This window comes from Leucoraja erinacea, chromosome 30 (assembly GCF_028641065.1).
Source record: "Leucoraja erinacea ecotype New England chromosome 30, Leri_hhj_1, whole genome shotgun sequence".
Lineage (NCBI taxonomy): Eukaryota > Metazoa > Chordata > Chondrichthyes > Rajiformes > Rajidae > Leucoraja > Leucoraja erinaceus.
Genome location: NC_073406.1, coordinates 14309750 through 14329025, shown reverse-complemented (window position 1 = coordinate 14329025; position 19276 = coordinate 14309750). Strand labels below are relative to the sequence as shown.

The 19276-nt window shown below is 44.9% G+C and overlaps 1 protein-coding gene across 7 annotated transcripts in view; it reads left to right on the top strand.

Moving 5' to 3' along the window:
- hspg2 (heparan sulfate proteoglycan 2) overlaps window positions 1–19276 on the top strand; it is a 350599-nt gene that overhangs the window by 251750 nt on the left and 79573 nt on the right. For 6 of the 7 annotated variants that reach the window (XR_008725893.1, XM_055659492.1, XM_055659493.1 and 3 more), the window contains 15 exons: window positions 5126–5261; window positions 6006–6157; window positions 7097–7226; window positions 8409–8560; window positions 9939–10065; window positions 11060–11211; window positions 11300–11423; window positions 13598–13749; window positions 13846–13969; window positions 16204–16355; window positions 16451–16574; window positions 17351–17502; window positions 17598–17721; window positions 18649–18800; window positions 18896–19019. Coding sequence is in view for 6 of the 7 variants with exons in the window: in XM_055659492.1 (XP_055515467.1) it covers window positions 5126–5261; window positions 6006–6157; window positions 7097–7226; window positions 8409–8560; window positions 9939–10065; window positions 11060–11211; window positions 11300–11423; window positions 13598–13749; window positions 13846–13969; window positions 16204–16355; window positions 16451–16574; window positions 17351–17502; window positions 17598–17721; window positions 18649–18800; window positions 18896–19019 (2077 nt within the window). In the remaining variant the exon portion in view is untranslated. The remainder of the gene's footprint in view (window positions 1–5125; window positions 5262–6005; window positions 6158–7096; window positions 7227–8408; window positions 8561–9938; window positions 10066–11059; window positions 11212–11299; window positions 11424–13597; window positions 13750–13845; window positions 13970–16203; window positions 16356–16450; window positions 16575–17350; window positions 17503–17597; window positions 17722–18648; window positions 18801–18895; window positions 19020–19276) is intronic. The other variant, XM_055659494.1, reaches the window with a different exon arrangement.

Genomic DNA, 19276 nt, shown 5'->3' with positions numbered 1-19276 from the left:
GCAGTTATAGACTTGCGACTTGTATGCAGGTTAGCGGGTTTGTTGTGCTGGAAAATCTATCCTGTGCACAATGTAGCCGGGGTTTATCTGACAGCTTGGAATTAATTGTCTTACTGTCTTTATTCTACAATGAATTAGTCACTATATTCCAAAAGTTTTGACATTTCTCCCTTGCGAACATACACTTTCTTTCTCTTCTACTTTATCTTCAATCAGATTAAAAATAATGCTCATCAATAACTGAGCATCTGCTGGTTGGAAGATTCCCATCTCCTGCTGGCACTTCACCCGTATTTCCAACTTGTGTGAAATTATTTCGAAGGAACCAGGACATGGGTCCAAGCCAAGTCCCTGACGCCTGGAACTGTCAGAACAATCTCCATTTCTCTTTAGCACCTTCAAGGTGTCAGTAGTATAGTACAAGTAATATAGGAGAATATTTACTACTGAGGCTCAGAAGAAAAAAAATAGGATGAATGAGCAAAAGGTCCGTCAAAGCAGTGACTCCTTATAAATTGTGGCTTCAGTAGGTTTTTCGCTTCAAGCAAGACCCACCGTACTGAATGATACACACATGACATGCAATTCATGCAGCTGGGTGGCACGGTGACGCAGAGGTAGAGTTGCTGCCTGATAACGCCAGGGACCCGGGTTTGATCCTGACTATGGGTGCCTGTCCGTATGGAGTTAGTGTGTTCTCCCCATGACCTGGTGGGTTTTCTCCAGGATCTCTGGTTTCCTCCCACACAAAGACGTACAGGTTTGTAGGTTAATTGGCTTGGTATGTAAATACAAAATTGTCCTTGGTGTAGGATAGTGTTAACGTGCGGGGGCTGCTGAATGGCGCAGACTCGGTGTTTCCACGCCATATCTCTAAACTAAACTAAAGTGCGTCTCCTTTATTCAACGGCTTCTCGCAGACTATTTTTAGAATTTAGACTATCCTCAACATTGCAACAGCCCCGGCCGGAGCAGTTAGATCACCAGACACAATCCTTCATTGGTACTTTATTGTTGTCACCCTTCTATTGTTTGCAACGGATATTAAGCAAAGGACGCTGACAAAAGGAAAATATAACCATTATTTGAATGTATTTTCAGACTCTCGACTTCCTGTGATCTTTTTGTGGTTGTTCTCCGATTTTTTGCTTTGAACCAAACTTTCACTAGATATTGTTGCGGCAGCAAGCTTCTCTGAACTTCATTTGACGCTGGTCAGAAATGTTACATTTTGGTTCTTTTTGAGCCCTCAGGCTTTTCAACGTTACTCACCAATATTCATGAAATAATTCCCAGACCCTCAGTATTTCCCAGGGAGCCCATTTATTCACCTCCAGCCTGTTAGGAGATCTTTGCAAATATATCCTATCATGTGGGTTGAATTCTTCCCCCGCACTCAACAGTGTGTCCTGTTGTTGAGTGAGGCTTGTCATAGCTTTGAATAAATATTCCAGGTCAGCGTTGAAGTTGCTTCTGCTTTTCATGATGACATTTGCTGATTTTTTCTTAATCAGCAGTAGTGGTGCAAATGGTATTTAAAATATGGTCTTGGGTGTTAGGTTTTAGATGGTTTCCTGCTGCAGTTATTCCCCTCCTGTTGGAACTCCAGCTGGCTATGGCCCTGCTTTATTTTCACTAGTCCTGCATGTAGAGCGTTTTTTGTTTTGTTTAGAGATACAGCATGAAAACGGACCCTCTGGCCCACCGAGCCCATGCCAACCATCGATTGGCAGTTCACATTGGTTCAATATTTCACTTTCTCATTCAATCCCTGCAGATTAGGAGCCATTTACAGAGGCCAATTAACCTTTACAAACCCGCACATCTACAGGCACCGGACCACCCATGCGATCACAGAGAGAATGTGCAAACCCCACACAGACAGTACCCAAGGTCAGGATTGAACTTGGGTCACTGGCACTTTGCCATTGTGCCAAATGATTTCCCCACCTCAACAATCTGGTTGGACCACTATCCCTGCCACACGCAGTTCAGAGTCCCAGGTTCACTGTTTGATCTCCTTCCATTGATATGGACACTGTAGTTACCACAGCATTCTTCACCAGTCAAAAATCAATCACAGTTTTAGAGACCATTTCCTTATTGCCTGTTTAAACATTTGATCTTGTGTGTAGAAAGGAACTGCTACTGAAGATAGACTGATAATAACTCAGCAGGTCAGGCAACATCTCTGGAGAAAAATCCTAGTTGGATTTTTGGGTTGGGACCCTTCAGTCTGAAGATTCAGTTCTAACCCAAAAGGTCACCCATCCTTTTTCTCCACAGATGCTGCCTGTCCCACTGAGTTACTCCAGCACTTGCGTCTATATTGGATCTTGCATGTCTGGTAGCTGGAATGCGCAACCATTATTCCACAATCAAACCTATCTTGTAGTCTCCAACCCAGGGACACAGCTCGGATTCATTCAAATAACTACATCATCACTAATTATATCTTCCCAACTCTGACTATTCGTTCCAAGCTCATGGCTCGCCACAATCTTTAGGCTGAAATGTTTGGTCATGTTTTTCTGAAAAGATTAAGGTTAGCGAACTGGCAAATATGAGATTTATGAACAGATGAGCCATGTTAAAATGCAGGCTGCACCAGGCACTTGAAGGACAAAATCCCTTCAAAGTATAGAGAAACATTTGAATCGGAAACACAATAGGTCAGACCATTAGCTGATATTTGTTCGTCCATCTGAGGTAAAAGTGGAATGGCCTGAAAGCAATTTGTCTCGCACTATTACCCTAATACTTGTGGCTCTCCAGACAGATTGTGTGTTTAAGAATGAGTTTTGGAGTTGTGGTGAGCTCTTGGAATAACAGATCTGTAGTACTTTTGTCAATTGCTTTAATATTTTGTCACCTTCCTCACTTGATTTCGTACTTTGTTTCTTTGTCAATGCTTTTTACTATTTTGTTACCCCTATCTTTGGTTTAATACCTTGTTACTTTGTCATTTGCTTTAATGCCTTGTTAGTTTTGTGAATTGCTTCAAGACTTTGTTACCTGTTTTCACTTGGTTTAATATTTGTTACTTCGTCAATTGCCTTAATACTCTGTTCCCTGTCCACACATGATCAGGGACAATGGATTAATTGAAATCCACGTGTAAAGATGCGTAAAAACACCCTTTGTCTGTCGGCCAAAAACCATGTGTGTGAATTAAGATTTTTAAGGTTGTCAACAGTACTGAGTTTTACACTTGAGTGCTCAGATAATAGATAGCATGCATGTTTGTGTATTTGTATAAAATGATTTTCTGTAGAATTTTACAGTGGTTTGTGGTTTTATGATTAAATCACAACCTCAATGCTAAACCAGCAGGTAAGTGCTCGGCATACCATTAACTCTTTAATCTCACGACGCTCATTGGAAAATGTTACTGGAATTTGATGACTCTAGAGATTTCCGAGCTAATTTGGAAGTTGTGTTTTCTCAAACCAAAACGTAGTGTTTTTCTGATAAATAGATTTATCTTTCTGATCGATTGACTAAGTGGCGCCAAATGAAGTACATTCCAATCACATCAGTGATACCTGACCAGGTATTTTAGCCGTCCGAGATCTAGGGAGACTTTGAATAGATACTTTATTGTCACATGTGACAAGTCACGGTGATATTCTTTGATTTGCACACGCATGGTATGCAAAGAGTGGCCACATAAAGGGCACCGACAAAGTCACAAAGTATTCCGTGCCATATCCTCTGTTGTCCCCCCCCCCCCTCACAGCGGTTCCTCCGCCCTGGGTCCTCCTTTGTTCTCGACAGCGCACTGGAATTCAGCAGGTCCCATCTTGAGGGAATGGATTGGAAGGGAATGAAGGGGTATGAAAATAGGATTAGATAAAAGAAAATTAAAAGAAACTCAAGTAAAACATCAAGGTCCGTATGACCTTGGTGAATCAAGGGTCTATTCCTGTGAAATTTGACCCTCCATAACTTCCAACAGCTAATCTTCACGGTGTGACATGGGCAAATGTGCCCCCTTCTGGCAGGCTGAAGCAGTGCAATTCAACATTACAGATGTCAAATAACTAATTAGCATTTGAGGCTAACTGATGTTTATCATTTTTAAATGTTTTGGTACTTCAGTAAATGATGTTCCACTTGTTACTGAAACCAAACTTTTCCAGTGGGGGGGGTGGGGGGGATTTAGAAACAAGGAACTGCAGATGCTGGTTCACACAAAAGGATGCAAAGTGCTGGAGTGACTCAGTGGGTCAGGTAACTTCTCTAGAGAACATGGAGAGCTGATGTTTGGGTCGACTCAGGGCCATTCTTCTGAAGAATCCCGACCGGAAACATCACCTATCCATGTTCTACAGAGATGCTGTCTGACCTGCTGAGTTACTCCAGCACCTTGTGTCCTTTTAGGGGGAATCTTGGTTGGGAGTTAATTGCTGCTTTGAATAATGGTGAAATGGGATAGTGACTTATCAGAGCAGATTAGATCAAATTCCAGGCAGTCTTCAATAAAATGGGTCACTTCACTCTACTTAAGGTCTCAATGAGGTAGCCATTAGAAGCCCAACTGATGCCGGTATCTGTATAGTGTCTTCCATGCACAGGAGTGTTGTCAGACCAAAATGGGCAACAGGCTGCTATGGTGACTTGATGCAGGTGATCAGATACAATATGTGTGTGTGTGTGTTATAGTGAAAGATGTGTACAGCATTTTTGAGAGGAGTAGATTGGATAGACGCAGGGTAGGGGGATCGAGACCCAGAGGACTGACATGGTATGGAATGAGTTGGCGGAGGAGGTAGTTGAGGCACGTACTATTGTTTAATGAAGCCCCAACTTGCACCATAATTTTATGCCTTCATTAAGCCTCACAGCACCTGGGACCCTGGCTCGAAACTAGTTATAAATCTGCAAACCAATATATGGATGAAACTGTTGGTGGATATTTGTTAGGATGCAATTGTACCCTCCTTCCATTGGAAGCATGGTTGATAGGTAATTGCTTTTTACCTGTCGATGCAGAACTTCGTAATGAAAGGAATTGGCAAGCGTAGCAAACAGACATAGGGTCTCAACATAACTGTATCTTGTGATTATATGTAAGTGCAACAATATATTGTCATGTGATGCAAAGTGCTTTTAATTTTACCAGGCGAAGATTGAACGAACTGATATTGGAACTCTGGTTATCCCTTCGATCACCACTGCCCATTCCGGTGTCTACTTGTGTGTGGGAACCAACGCTGCTGGCTCCACAGAAGGTCGCATAGAAGTGATGGTCTTTGCCTGTAGGTATCCGTTTTCCAAACCTATCAAGCTTAATGACCAAGGTTGGCACAAATCCAGCTTTCCGTTGCTACTGTGGAAAAAAAGAATTGCTGATGCTGCTTTACACAAAAGGTTACGAAATGCTGGAGTAACTCAATGGGTCAAGCAGCATCTCTGGAAAACATGGATAGGCTTTCAGTTGGGACTCTTCTTCAGACTGATCATTTGGGAAAATGATTGTAAAATTGTAATATTGTCCCTAGTGTGTAGGATCACAGGTCGGTGCAGACTTGGTGGGCCGAAGGGCTTGTTTCCACGCTGTATCTCTAAACTAAAGCTAATCTTAACTAAATATTACACCCAGATCTACTGTAGCATATTTGGTGACATAAAACTATGATTGGCAAAAATGCAATATATATTATTTATTATCATCCAAAACATTTAATTTAAAATGATCAGCGTGCTTTCCCATGTACCAAAGACTACAACAACGGAAAGAATTGGTACCAAGATTAATGTTGTGGTTTAAAAAATTATACAATGTAATTTTATGAAATTAAGGTATCAATTCAGTCCACTCCTCATGAAAATGTTGCTCTTCATATTTAATGTTATTGCTTTATTCAGAAATATTTCTTGACTATGATGAAGATGTGCAAAAATATGTGTGTATTTTCCTCATGATTCCGACCACTCTGAAAATCGAGGAATATTTTTCCGTTGCAACACTTTTTAATTGTTTGTTTTCATTCTCCCCACAGCTCAAGGCTCTGTACCAGTGGTTAGAATTCAGCCTTCGCCTGCCACTGTCAGAGATGGAGAAACACTGGAGTTATACTGCCAGGCAACTGGTGACCCTCAACCTGTGATCACATGGCGAAGGGCACGTGGTCGCCTGACCTCCAATCACCAGGTAAATAAGAGCATGGAACAGTGCTGCACAGGAACAGGCCCTTCAGCCCACCATGTCTGTGCTGATCAATACACCAAATTAAACTAATCCCTTCTATCTGCACATGATCTTTATCCCTCATTCCATACCCCATTCCATACACATTCATGTCCCACTTTAATGCAACTATCATATCTCCTTTCATGACAACATCTCATACTTGCAAAGATTACATTCCTTCTGCCATTTCTTGGCCCATATCTGTACCTAATCTAGATGCCACAGAATTATTTGGCAGCCTTTCTCACTGTTTGTAAATCCATCAGTGTTTGTGTTATCTGCAAATTTAATAAATAAACCCATCTACATTTCTGTCCAAGATGGTCACAGACATCCAGCCAGAAAAACGCCCTTCTACCACTTCCCTGTCTTCTAAGTATAAGCCGGTTCTGAATGCAAATGGCCAGGTTGGTGTGGATCACATCTTCTGGTTCAACCTACTATGAGGGGCCATGTCAAATTTCCTACCAAACTCCATGTTCACAACATTAACTGCCCTACCCTCAACAATCACCTTCATCACCTCCTCAAAAAAACTCAATCACTTTAGTAAGGTATGACCTGCATTGGGCAAAGCCATGCTGTCTGTCTCCAAATAGCCCATTCTCTTCCAAATGCAAATGCTGTAAATCCTTTCCTGATGAATCCTCTCTGATAGCTTCCAAACACTGAACTAATGCTCACTGGCCTGTAATTTCCTGGATTATCCTTGTTTCCTCTTCTGATTCATGTATAAATCTGTCACTGAGCAGGAGCTGAGAGATGCTTCTCCTCAGGTCTCTGTCGTTGGTTTTGTGGATGTTTTCACGATTCCAGTGTCATGCTGGTCACTGCAGTGTGTGTATTTCCGAGCGGTGAAGACAGCAGAGTGGTGACGGGGAATATCTTCTGATCCTGTAGATTCAGGGACCGGTGCTGCGTATCCGGCCGGCAACTCGGGCTGAAGCCGGGGATTACATCTGTCACGCGGAAAACAGCCTGGGAATGCAGGATATGGCCGTGTCTGTTTCCATCACGTCCGCTGTCTCACGTACGTATCTCAAGCCTTCTAACTCAGTCTCATAGAATCAAACAGCATAGAAATAGGCCCTTTGCCATATCACGCCAACGTCAACAATCAAGTACCTAGTCATAGAGCCATTCAATGTGGAAACAGGCCCATTGGCCCAACTTACCACACCAACCAACATATCCCATCTACACTGGTCACCTGCCTGCATTTGGCCCATATCCCTCTAATTCTATCCAATCCATGTACCTATCTAAATTATTCTTAAATGTTGCAATAGTTCCTGCAAATTATAAACCTGGTGTTTATAATAATCCCTATGCCCAACACTTGACCCATAGCTTTCTGTGCCTTGGTGATTCTTGTGCTCATTGAGCTGTCATCCATTATTTAGATGGATTTAGATTAAGTATCATTTAGATACTTAAATGTTGTGAGTCTCTGCCTCCATCACCCACTCAGGCAGTGTGTTCCAGATTTTCACCAACCTCTGGGTGAAAATATTCTTACCCAGACCTCCATCCACATCTCTTCCCCTACCCCTGAAGCCCATGACTTCCAAACAAAATGTGTTCCTGTGTGGAAACAGGTCCTTCAGTCCACCGTGTCCGTGCCACCTAGCCATCAACCATTCACGTGTTCTATCCTACACACTGAGGACAATTTACAGAAGCCAATTAACCTACAAACCTGCATGTCTTTGGAATGTGGGAGGAAACCGGAGCACCCGGAGAAAACCTCCAATGGCACAGGGAGAACGAGCAAACTCCGTGCAATCAGTACCCGAGGTCTCGGGCGCTGTAAGGCAGCAACTCTACCACTGTGCTGCACTAAGGTTCAAACTATGATGTAGAAACAAGGAACTGGAGATGCTGGTTTACCAAGAAAAGACACAAAATGCTGGAGTAACTCAGCCGGTCAGGCAGCATCTCTGGAGAACATTGGATAGGTGAAGAAGGGTTACGACCCGATAGGTCACCTACCCATGTTCTCCAGGGATGCTGCCTGCCCCCCTGAGTTACTCCAGCAATTTGTGTTATTTCCTTGGTTAAAACCAATTGCCAGGTGACTCAACTATTCGACCCTGCCCTTCACTGGAATGTTTTCGTTGTAATGAGTATGTCGAGGATTTAGCCAAGAACAGCATCTCTGTTCGTGAATCATCTCATTCACATTCTGCTCTGGTCTTTCCCCGTTCCACAGCAAGAAGAGCAGCCCCGACGGTCAACGTTTACTCCTCTCCCAGCACGGTAACAGAGGGAGAATCGCTAGAATTACACTGCCAGGTCACAGGTCAACCACAACCCAGGGTCACATGGCACAGGATGGGGGGCCCTCTGACCGCCAATCACCAGGTAGGTGAAGGTGATGGAGAAAACTCTGCATTCTCTGTCCGTGGGGGAGCCTGTTTAATCGGGCAAAATACAGCCCCTCATTGATGCTGGCTCAAAGACCCAAGCAACCACACTTTGAGCTATCCTCCATATCTATCCAGTATTGTACTTGGGTCATTGTGTACAGTGAGAAACAATATCTCTGCCCAGAATGAATCCTTGCCCTACATATAGTTCTGTGCATCCCCCGCCTGCTTTACTTAGATATCACAACACAGGAAGCCAATTGCCCCCTCAGTCCTGACCAGTGGTGAACAGAATTATACCATAACTATGCCCCCTTATTTCCCCTTCCTTTCTCACTGTGATTTATTCTCACCAACACATCAACTGCACTTTGAGTTTTATACCACTTTTACTTAGCATGGAAATAGGCCCTTCGGCCCACTGAGTCCATACCCACTATCTATCGATCACCCGTTCACCCTAGTTCCATGTTATCCCACTTTCTCATCCACTCCCGACACACTAGGGGGTGCTTTACAGAGGCCAATTAACCGACAAACCCACTCGTCTGTGGGATGCGGGAGGAAACCAGAGCACCGGGAGGAAACCCACGCTGTCACTGGGAGAACGTGCAAACTCCACACAGGCAGCTCATGAAGTCACTTTCAAACCTGGGTCTCTGGCGATGTGAGGCTGCAGCTCTCCCAGCTGCACCACTGTGCCCCCCTAAAACAAGGGGAAACATTTAGTGGGCTATGAACCAACCAGCCTGCCTTTGGGATGTGGGAGAAAACAAGTGCCTGGTCACAGGGAGAACATACAAACTTCATACAGGCAGCACCAGCGGTCAGCATTGAAGCAGGGGCATTGGAGCCATGACACAGCTGTTCTACCTGCCGTGCCACAGTGCCGCCCAGGTCACTGAATGGCAATGAAGAAGTAGACTCACAGCTGGGCTTTCCATTCTTGCTTTGGTTTCCATTCAGGGACAGTTTCTTCCCAGCTGTTATCAGGCAACTGAACCATCCTACCACAACTAGAGAGCAGTGCTGAACTACTATCTACCTCATTGGTGACCCTCAGACTATCTTTGATCGGACTTTGCTGGCATTATCTCACACTAAACGTTATCCCCAATCATGTATTTGTACACTGTGAATGGCTCAAATGTATAATCATGTATAGTCTTTCCGCTGACTGGTTAGCAAGTGACAAAAGCTTTTCACTGTACCTCGGTACACGTGACAATGAACTAAACTGAACTGATTTCCCAGTCGGAAGATGAGCAAACATTGACCCTTACTCCTTCCGTGTGGCTCCTGTCACCCATTGCTGCTGTCAACGTTTTTGTCCCCACTGAAACCCGCCCCTGATTTTCCTCTTGACACTCCAGGTGCAGGGTTCTGTGCTGCGCATCCTTCACATGATGCCGGCTGACATTGGAGACTACATCTGCCGTGCCGAAAATATCCTTGGAAGGCGAGAGGTCAAATTTTCCGTGTCGGTCACCGGATCACCCTGTACGTAACCCGATATTCTTCTACCATTTTGCTTGCATGTCTGAGCATCAAATGATAGGGAGGATGGTTAAAAGTAGATGTAGGTAGATGTAGGAAGCCGCTGAAGGATATTGATAAAGATATTGTCAATTAATAGCAAGTGGCGTTCGAGAAAACATAACATCATCATGTGTAGGTAGGAACTACAGATAATGGTTTATACCGAACCACTTGCATCCTGTATCCCTGTCATTAGCACATCCTCCCCATCTAATGATGGGCCAATATGGACTCCACCCTTCCTAAGGTCATCTCTTGCCGTGTGCGGATTTGACTTTCTCACTTAGGCTTGTGAAGCTTTGACATTTTCGATCGCATAGGCCAGTAGAATAACCAAGGTCAACTCTTGTCAAGACTAAGGCATAGATGTATGAACACTTTGGGAAACAGAGACAAATAGGTGCAGGCGTAGGCCATTCGGCCCTTCGAGCTAGACCCGCCATTCAATATGGTCATGGCTGATCATCCAAAATCAGTATCCCGTGCCTGCTTTCTCCCAGGATGGGAGAGAGGATTACGGATATTAGTCATTATATTATTTGACAGGTGGAACAAGTTGGATAAAATGTAAGCCCCATTCCATTAAAATTGAGATGATTAATTGTAACCTGGTAATGATTATGGATCAAGAATTGTCACAGTGGATTGGAATAGAACTGAAAATGGGTGTGACAATCTATCACCCTCTCCAAGGGCACAGACATGCAAACATTGATAAACCCATGTAGCCAGGTTTATGTTCCTAGCCCTGGTTCAGAAGGCAGAATAGCAGTAGCTAAGCCAGATAAAAACATATGTTCCTCAAATAAATAACTCTGGCCAAAGCTTTGTCCCCATCAGTCACTTGAAATATTTTAACAGTTAGCACAATCAGGTACCAGAAACTTACTGTGATCTCCCAATTAGGAGAATCTCTACAACCCATTTTGAATTCACTTCTCTCATTCTCCCACAGCACAGAGAAGCCCCCCGACTGTGCTGGTCCATCCCTCTCCCACCTCGGTAACCGAGGGAGAAATGGTGGAGTTGCACTGCCAGGTCACAGGTCATCCGCCACCGCAGATCACATGGTACAGGACAGCCGGGCCTCTGACCACCAACCACCAGGTAGGGAACGACCTCTGCTCCGTGTTACTGGACCCCGTCTGGGCGAGTGTGAGTGACGGAGACTGTGATTTTCCTGTTGAATCTTCAGGTTGACGGTTCCGTGCTGCGCATCCTTCAAGTGACTCCCGCTGACGTTGGCGATTTCATGTGCCGTGCCGAAAACGTCCTTGGAATGCAAGAGATCAAATTCTCCGTCTTGATCATCTCAATATGTACGTTGCCTGTCATTCTCCAGAAGCTTTGCTTCGCACTAACTTTCATTCTTTCTCTGTCTGTGCCCCTCACAGTTGCACAGTGTTGACTGCAGCTTGGGTCAAATGTTTGTTCAACTTTGTATGTTCCCAAACAAGATTTTCAAGAAGAGTCTACTAACCAGTGTATTATAGAAGGACGCTCATCTTATGGGTCTGTAAATGTAATATTTAATGAGAGAAAATGTTTCCAATCAGAAGTCCACAAATCAAATCCATTCCTGCTTCTCTTCACATTTACATATCGCCCATTACAGCGTTTTTCATCAGGATTTTATAGAAACACATAAAATTATAAAAGGACTGGACAAACTAGATGCAGGAAAAATGTTCCCAATGTTGAGTGAGTCCAGAACCAGGGGCCACAGTCTTAGAATAAAGGAAAGGCCATTTTAGACTGAGGTGAGAAAAAACATTTTCACCGAGAGAGTTGTGAATTTGTGGAATTCCCTGCCACAGAGGACAATGGAGGCCAAATCACTGGATGGGTTTATAGAGAGTTAGATAGAGCTCTAGGGGTTAGTGGAATCAAGGGATATGGAAGAAGGCAGGGTTATTGATTAGGGACGATCAGCCATGATCACAATGAATGACGATGCTGGCTCAAAGGGCCGAATGGCCTCCTCCTGCACCTATTTTCTACGTTTCTATGTTTCTATGAGTGGTCATTAGCCCCAGAAAATCATATCTCAACACGTCCCACGTGCAGGAGGCAATTGAAGTAGTGATTAAGAACTGTACAAATCATGTTGCTAATTCGGGATCACAGTAAATATTTGATATGGTTTCACATGCAAGTCTTCATGGCTCGGGATCACTGCTGAGGCAAATCAGCCATTCAGTATGCTAACAAATAGACATGAAAAGCTGGAGTAACACAGAGGGACAGGCAACATCTCTGGAGAGAAGGAATGGGTGACATTTCGGGTTGAGACCCTTCATCAGACTGGTTAGAGATAAGGGAAACAAGAGATATAGACGATGATGTAGAGAGATAAAGAACAATGAATGAGAGATATGCAAAAAAGTAACGATGGTAAAGGAATTGTAGCTGTTTGTTGGGTGAAAGCGAGAAACTAGTGCAACTTGGATGGGGGAGGGATGGAGAGAGCGGGAATACCAGAGTGACTTGGAGTTAGAGAAATCAATATTTATACCACTGCCTAAGCGAACTATGAGATGCTGTTCCTCCAATTTGCGTTTAGCCTCACTCTGATAATGGAGGAGACCTAGGACAGAAAGGTCTGTGTGGGAATGGGAAGGAGAATTAAAGTGTTTAGCAACCGGGAGATCACGTAGGTTCAGGTGGACCTAACCAGCTTGGCAACAGGAAGCAATGCCAGACTGTGGGGGCTTCCAGCAGACAATCACCTTCCTTGCTATCAAACAAACGAAGATCAGTACTCTGAAAGGTGAAGTCCCGCAGCTACCTAGAAGTTGGTCAGTTGCATATACAGAAAGGATTGAGACATTATTTTTAATAGTGGTCATGCTTATGAAAATTATGATGGGAAACGTAAAATATACATGCCGGGCATTTATATTTCACGTTCTTTTGGAGCGCAAAACATAATTCAGTATCGCTCAGTCAGAGTCCCAATTCATGAAATTGACTGATATAAATTAGAAACACAATTAGGAGATATTTGTGGGTAGATTACATGCAAAAATTGATTCTGTGCAGCTACTGAAGAGAGAAGAAAAAAATTAGGTTTAATGTGGGATTGGTGTATGTGGGTGGTAGATATGGGTTTGTTGTGGTGCGATGAAGGGTTTGTGTTCATGCTGTATCTCTCACGTGCAGTGGTATTGCAGCAACAATTGCTGGGAAGAGTGTCAGACCATAATACATGTGAGACAGTGCAGTTTGATTCATCACTCAGTTACTCAATCCTTGGTTCCATTTAAATAAAACAATTTACAGCAGAAGTATTCAGCAAGAGGCGGAGAGTGAAAATCTCCACCACTTGCCCCATAAAACATGATTACCCGGGTATTGTGCTGGAATCACGAGCTTGGGGTAAAGGTTGAGGTGCCATTTGATCTTCTCCCCTTCCTGTTCCTTATGTTGTTATACAACAAACAAAATGGTTCATTTTAATCTCTGTCTCACTTCCACTTCCTACCACCCACAGCCCAAAGTCGACCCCCGACTGTGCTGGTCCATCCGACTCCCACCTCGGTAACCGAGGGAGAAATGGTGGAGTTGCACTGCCAGGTCACAGGTCAACCGCAACCCCGGATCACATGGTACAGGACAGCCGGGCCTCTGACCACCAACCACCAGGTAGGGAACAACCTCTTCTCCGTGTTTCTGGCCAGTGGACCCGGACTGGGCTTTGTGTGAGTGACGGAGACTGTGATTTTCCTGTTGAATCTTCAGGTTGACGGTTCCGTGCTGCGCATCCTTCACGCGAGTACCGCTGATGTTGGCGATTACGTCTGCCGTGCCGAAAACGTCCTCGGAATGCAAGAGATCCAATTCACCGTCTTGATTACTTCAATAAGTATGTTGCCTGTCATTCTCTAAAACCATTGATTTACATGAACTTAAATTCTTTCTCTGTCTGCGCCCCTCACAGTTCCACCGAGTTTTGATTGTAACTGGGGTCAAAAGTCTGCTCAACTTTATATATTAATAAACAAGTTTTAGAAGTTTAGCTTAGTTTAGAGATCCAGCACGAAAATAGGCCCATCGGCCCACCAAGTCGATGCGGATAAGCGATCCCGCACATTAGCACTATCCTACACACACACACACACACCACACACACACACACACCAGGGACAAGTTACAATTTTAACAAGCCAATTAACCTAAGATCCTGAATGTCTTTGGTGTTTGTGAGGAAACGGGAGATCCCGGAGAAAACCCATGCGGGCCACAGGGAGAATGTACAAACTCCGTACAGATAACACTCATGGTCAAGATTGACCCCGGGTCTTGGTGCTGTAAGGCAGCAACTCTACCGCTGTGCCACCATGGTGCCCGCAAGTCAACCTTTCAAGAGAGTTTAATAACCAGAGTATTATGGAAGGAAGAACCACATCCTATAGATTTGTAAAGTTAATATTTAAGGAGAGAAAACATTTCAGATCAGTGATCAAAAAATGGGATCCATTACTGCCTCTTTTTTCATTTACAGACCACACCTTAATGCGTTTTTAATCGGGTTAAATGACACGAATCATCATTTCTCAGTGACACGGCGACCATCGTGAAATTGGCCCCAAAAAATAATATCTCAACATGTGCTACTTCCCTATTGTCCTCTGATCGGGCAGTAGGTAATTGAACTATTGAGTGAGAACTGTTCAAATACAACAAAGACTGGGAAAAGTAGCAGTGTAGTTTGATTCCCCACTTGGTTCAGATTCAGATTCAATTTTAATTGTCTTTGTCAGTGTACAGTACAGAGACAACGAAATGCATTTAGAGCGACATAGCACATGATTTGAATAAATAATAATAAGTGTCTGGGGGGGGGGGTGGTGATTGGCAGTCACCGAGGTACGTTGTTGAGTAGAGTGACAGCCGCCTGGAAAAAGCTGTTCCTCGACCTGCTGGTTCGGCAACGGAGAGACCTGTAGCGCCTCCCGGATGGTAGGAGGGTAAACAGTCCATGGTTGGGGTGAGAGCAGTCCTTGGCGATGCTGAGCGCCCTCCGCAGACAATGTTTGCTTTGGACAGACTCAATGGAGGGGAGCGAGGAACCAGTGATGCGTTGGGCAATTTTCACCACCCTCTGCAATGCCTTCCGGTCGGAGACAGAGCATTTGCCATACCATACTGTGATGCAGTTGGTAAGGATGCTCTCGATGGTGCAGCGGTAGAAGTTCCAAAGCGTTTGTTTGATTCATCACCTCCTCACAGCTACTCAATCCTTGCGTCCATTTGAAGAAATCAATTTAAAGCAGAAGTATCCAGCAAGAAGCGGAGAGTGCAAATCTCCAGCACCTGCTCCATGGCTATAGCCCATGATTACCCAGGTATTGTGCCGGAATCAAGGGCTTGCAGTAAAGGTTGAGGAGCGATTTGATCTTCTCCTCTTCCTTTTCCTTAAGCCCCTATCCCACTTAGGCGATTCCTTTGGTGACTACAGGCGACTAGGCTGTTTTCACATGGTCGCGGGGCGACGCCTGTATGGTCTTGAGTCTGCTCAAGTCGCCTAAAGAGTCCCGTTTTTCTGGTCGCCGCTGGATTTTGAAATGTTCAAAACTTTTCGGTGACTCTGGGCTTGACGTAGCTTGTCTTCTCCCTTCGTAGGTGCTGTCGTAGGTTGTCTCCAGGATGACGCAGGTTGTCGCCAGGTGACGTTGGTTGTTGCCGGGTGAATACCGTTGGCGAACACCTACGTCAACCGGCGACAGGTACCGGCGACTGAATTGGCTTCAGTTGTTGGCGACAAGGTCGTTGCTTGTTGTAGGTTGACTTTGGTTGTCGTAGGTTGTCGCTTGTGCCGTCATACGTTGTCGTAGGTGGGAGTCCTAATGGGTCGCCGGTTGTCGGTAGCTTGCCGCAGCTTGACGTCGATTAGTCGGTAGGTTGTCATAGCTTGTTGTGGACATTGTCGCAGAGGGGGTACAGTTGCCGCTTTTACAGCGACCTGCTACGACTGTGGCAGTCGCCGGCAGTCCCCGAAAAAATCACCCAAGTGGGACAGGCCCCCTATGTTGTTATATAACAAACAAAATGGTTCATTTTAATCTCTGTCTCATTTCCACTTCCTACCATCCACAGCCCAAAGTCGACCCCCGACTGTGCTGGTCCATCCCTCTCCCACCTCAGTAACCGAGGGAGAAATGGTGGAGTTGCACTGCCAGGTCACAGGTCAACCGCAACCCCGGATCACATGGTACAGGACAGCTGGGCCTCTGACCACCAACCACCAGGTAGGGAACGACCTCTGCTCCGTGTTTCTGGCCACTGGACCGGACTGGGCTTTGTGTGAGTGACAGAGACTGTGATTTTCCTGTTCAATCTTCAGGTCGACGGTTCCGTGCTGCGCATCCTTCACGTGAGTCCTGCTGACGTTGGCGATTACGTCTGCCGTGCCCAAAACGCCCTTGGAATGCAAGAGATCCAATTCTCCGTCTTGATCATCTCAATATGTATGTTGCCTGTCATTCTCTAAAACCATTGATTTGCACTAACTTTAATTCTTTCTCTGTCTGCGCCCCTCACAGTTCTACTAAGTTTTGTGTTTAGTTCAGAGATTCAGCACGGAAATAGGCCCTCCCGCCCACCAAGCCAACGCCGATAAGCGATCCCCGCACAATAGCACTACCCTACATACGCACCAGGGACAATTTACAATTTAACAAGCCAGTTAACCTACAATCATGCATGTCTTTGATGTATGGGAGGAAAGCTGAGATCCCGGAGAAAACCCACGCAGGCCACAGGGAGAATGTACAAACTCCGTACAGAAAACACTCATAGTCAAGATCAAACCCGGATCTTGGCGCTGTAAGGCAGCAACTCTACCGCTGCGCCACCATGATGCCCCCAAGTCAACCTTTCAAGAGAGTTTAATAACCAGAGTATTATGGAAGGAAGAACCACATCCTATAGATCTGTAAAGTTAATATTTAACGAGAGTAAACGTTTCAGATCAGCAATCAAGAGATGGGATCCATTACTGCCTCTGTTTTCATTTACAGACCAAAAATTAATGCGTTTTTAATCGTATGACACGTATCATCATTTCCCAGTGACACTGCGACCATTGGCCCCTAAAAATAATATCTCAACATGTGCTACTTGAGGGACAGTGTAGTTTGATTCCCCACTTTGCTCCAAAACATTTGTTTGATTCATCACCTCCACACAATCCTTGCTTCCATTTGTTAATCCCTGTCTCACTTCCACTTCCTACCATCCACAGCCCAAAGTCGACCCCCGACTGTGCTAGTCCATCCCTCTCCCATCTCGGTAACCGAGGGAGAAATGGTGGAGTTGCAGTGCCAGGTCGCAGGTCAACCGCAACCCAGGATCACATGGTCCAGGACAGCTGGGCCTCTGACCACCAACCACCAGGTAGGGAACGGCCTCTGCTCTGTGTTCCTGGCCACTGGACCCCGTCTGGGCGAGTGTGAGTGACGGAGACTGTGATTTTCTCATTGATGCTTCAGGTTGACGGTTCTGTGCTGCGCATCCTTCGTGTGACCTCTGCTGACGTTGGCGATTTCATCTGCCGTGCCGAAAACGTCCTTGGAATGCAAGAGATCAGATTCTCCGTCTTGATCACCTCAATATGTACGTTGCCTGTCATCTTCTAAAACCGTAGTTTTGCATTAACTTTCATGTTTTGTCCGTGCCCTTCACTGTTATATAGTGTTTTGATTGTAATGGGGTCAAAAGATTCTTCATTTTTATATATTAGTGAACAAGTTTTAGAAGTCTCGTTTAGTTTAGTTTAATTTAGAGAGACAGCACGGAAACAGGCCCTTCTGCCCACCGAGTCCGTGCCGACAAGCAATCCCCGCACACTAGCACTATCCAACACACACACTAGGGACGATTTGCAATTTTATCAAAGCCTATTCACCTATAAACCTGTACGTTCTTGATGTATGGGAGGAAACCGGAGATCCTGAAGAAAACCCATGCAGGTCACGGGGAGAACGTGGAAAAGATGGGATCCATTACTGCCTCTGTTTTCATTTAGAGACCAAAAATGAATGCGTTTTCAATCAGATGACATGTATCATCATTTCCGAGTGACACTGCGACCATCGTGAAATTGGCTCCAAAAAATAATATCTCAACATGTGCGACTTCCCTATTGTCCCCTGACTGGGCAGTAGGTAATTGAACTATTGAGTGAGAACTGTTCAAATACAACAATGACTGGGAAAAGTATCAGTTGAGGGACAGTGTAGTTTGAATCCCCACTTTGCTCCAAAACATTTGTTTGATTCATCACCTCCTCACAATCCTTGCTTCCATTTAAATAAATCAATTTAAAGCAGAAGTATCCAGCAAGAAGCGGAGAGTGCAAATCTCCAGCACTTGCTCCATGGCTATAAACCATGATTTTCTGGGTATTGTGCTGGAATCAAGGGCTTGCAGTAAAGGTTGAGGTGCCATTTGATCTTCTATTCCTGTTCATCATGTTGTTATATAACAAACAAAATGGGTGTTGTTAATCCCTGTCTCACTTCCACTTCCTACCATCCACAGCCCAAAGTCGACCCCCGACTGTGCTGGTCCATCCCTCTCCCACCTCAGTAACCGAGGGAGAAATGGTGGAGTTGCAGTGCCAGGTCACAGGTCAACCGCAACCCCGGATCACATGGTCCAGGACAGCCGGGCCTCTGACCACCAACCACCAGGTAGGGAACGACCTCTGCTCTGTGTTTCTGGCCACTGGACCCCGTCTGGGCGAGTGTGAGTGACGGAGACTGTGATTTTCTCATTGATGCTTCAGGTTGACGGTTCCGTGCTGCGCATCCTTCGTGTGACCTCTGCTGACGTTGGCGATTTCATCTGCCGTGCTGAAAACGTCCTTGGAATGCAAGAGATCAGATTCTCCGTCTTGATCACCTCAATATGTACGTTGCCTGTCATCTTCTAAAACCGTTGTTTTGCATTAACTTTCATGTTTTGTCCGTGCCCTTCACTGTTACATAGTGTTTTGATTGTAATGGGGTCAAAAGATTCTTCATTTTTATATATTAGTGAACAAATTTTAGAAGTCTCGTTTAGTTTAGTTAATTTAGAGAGACAGCACGGAAACAGGCCCTTCTGCCCACCAAGTCCGTGCCGACAAGCAATCCCCGCACACTAGCACTATCCTACACACACACAC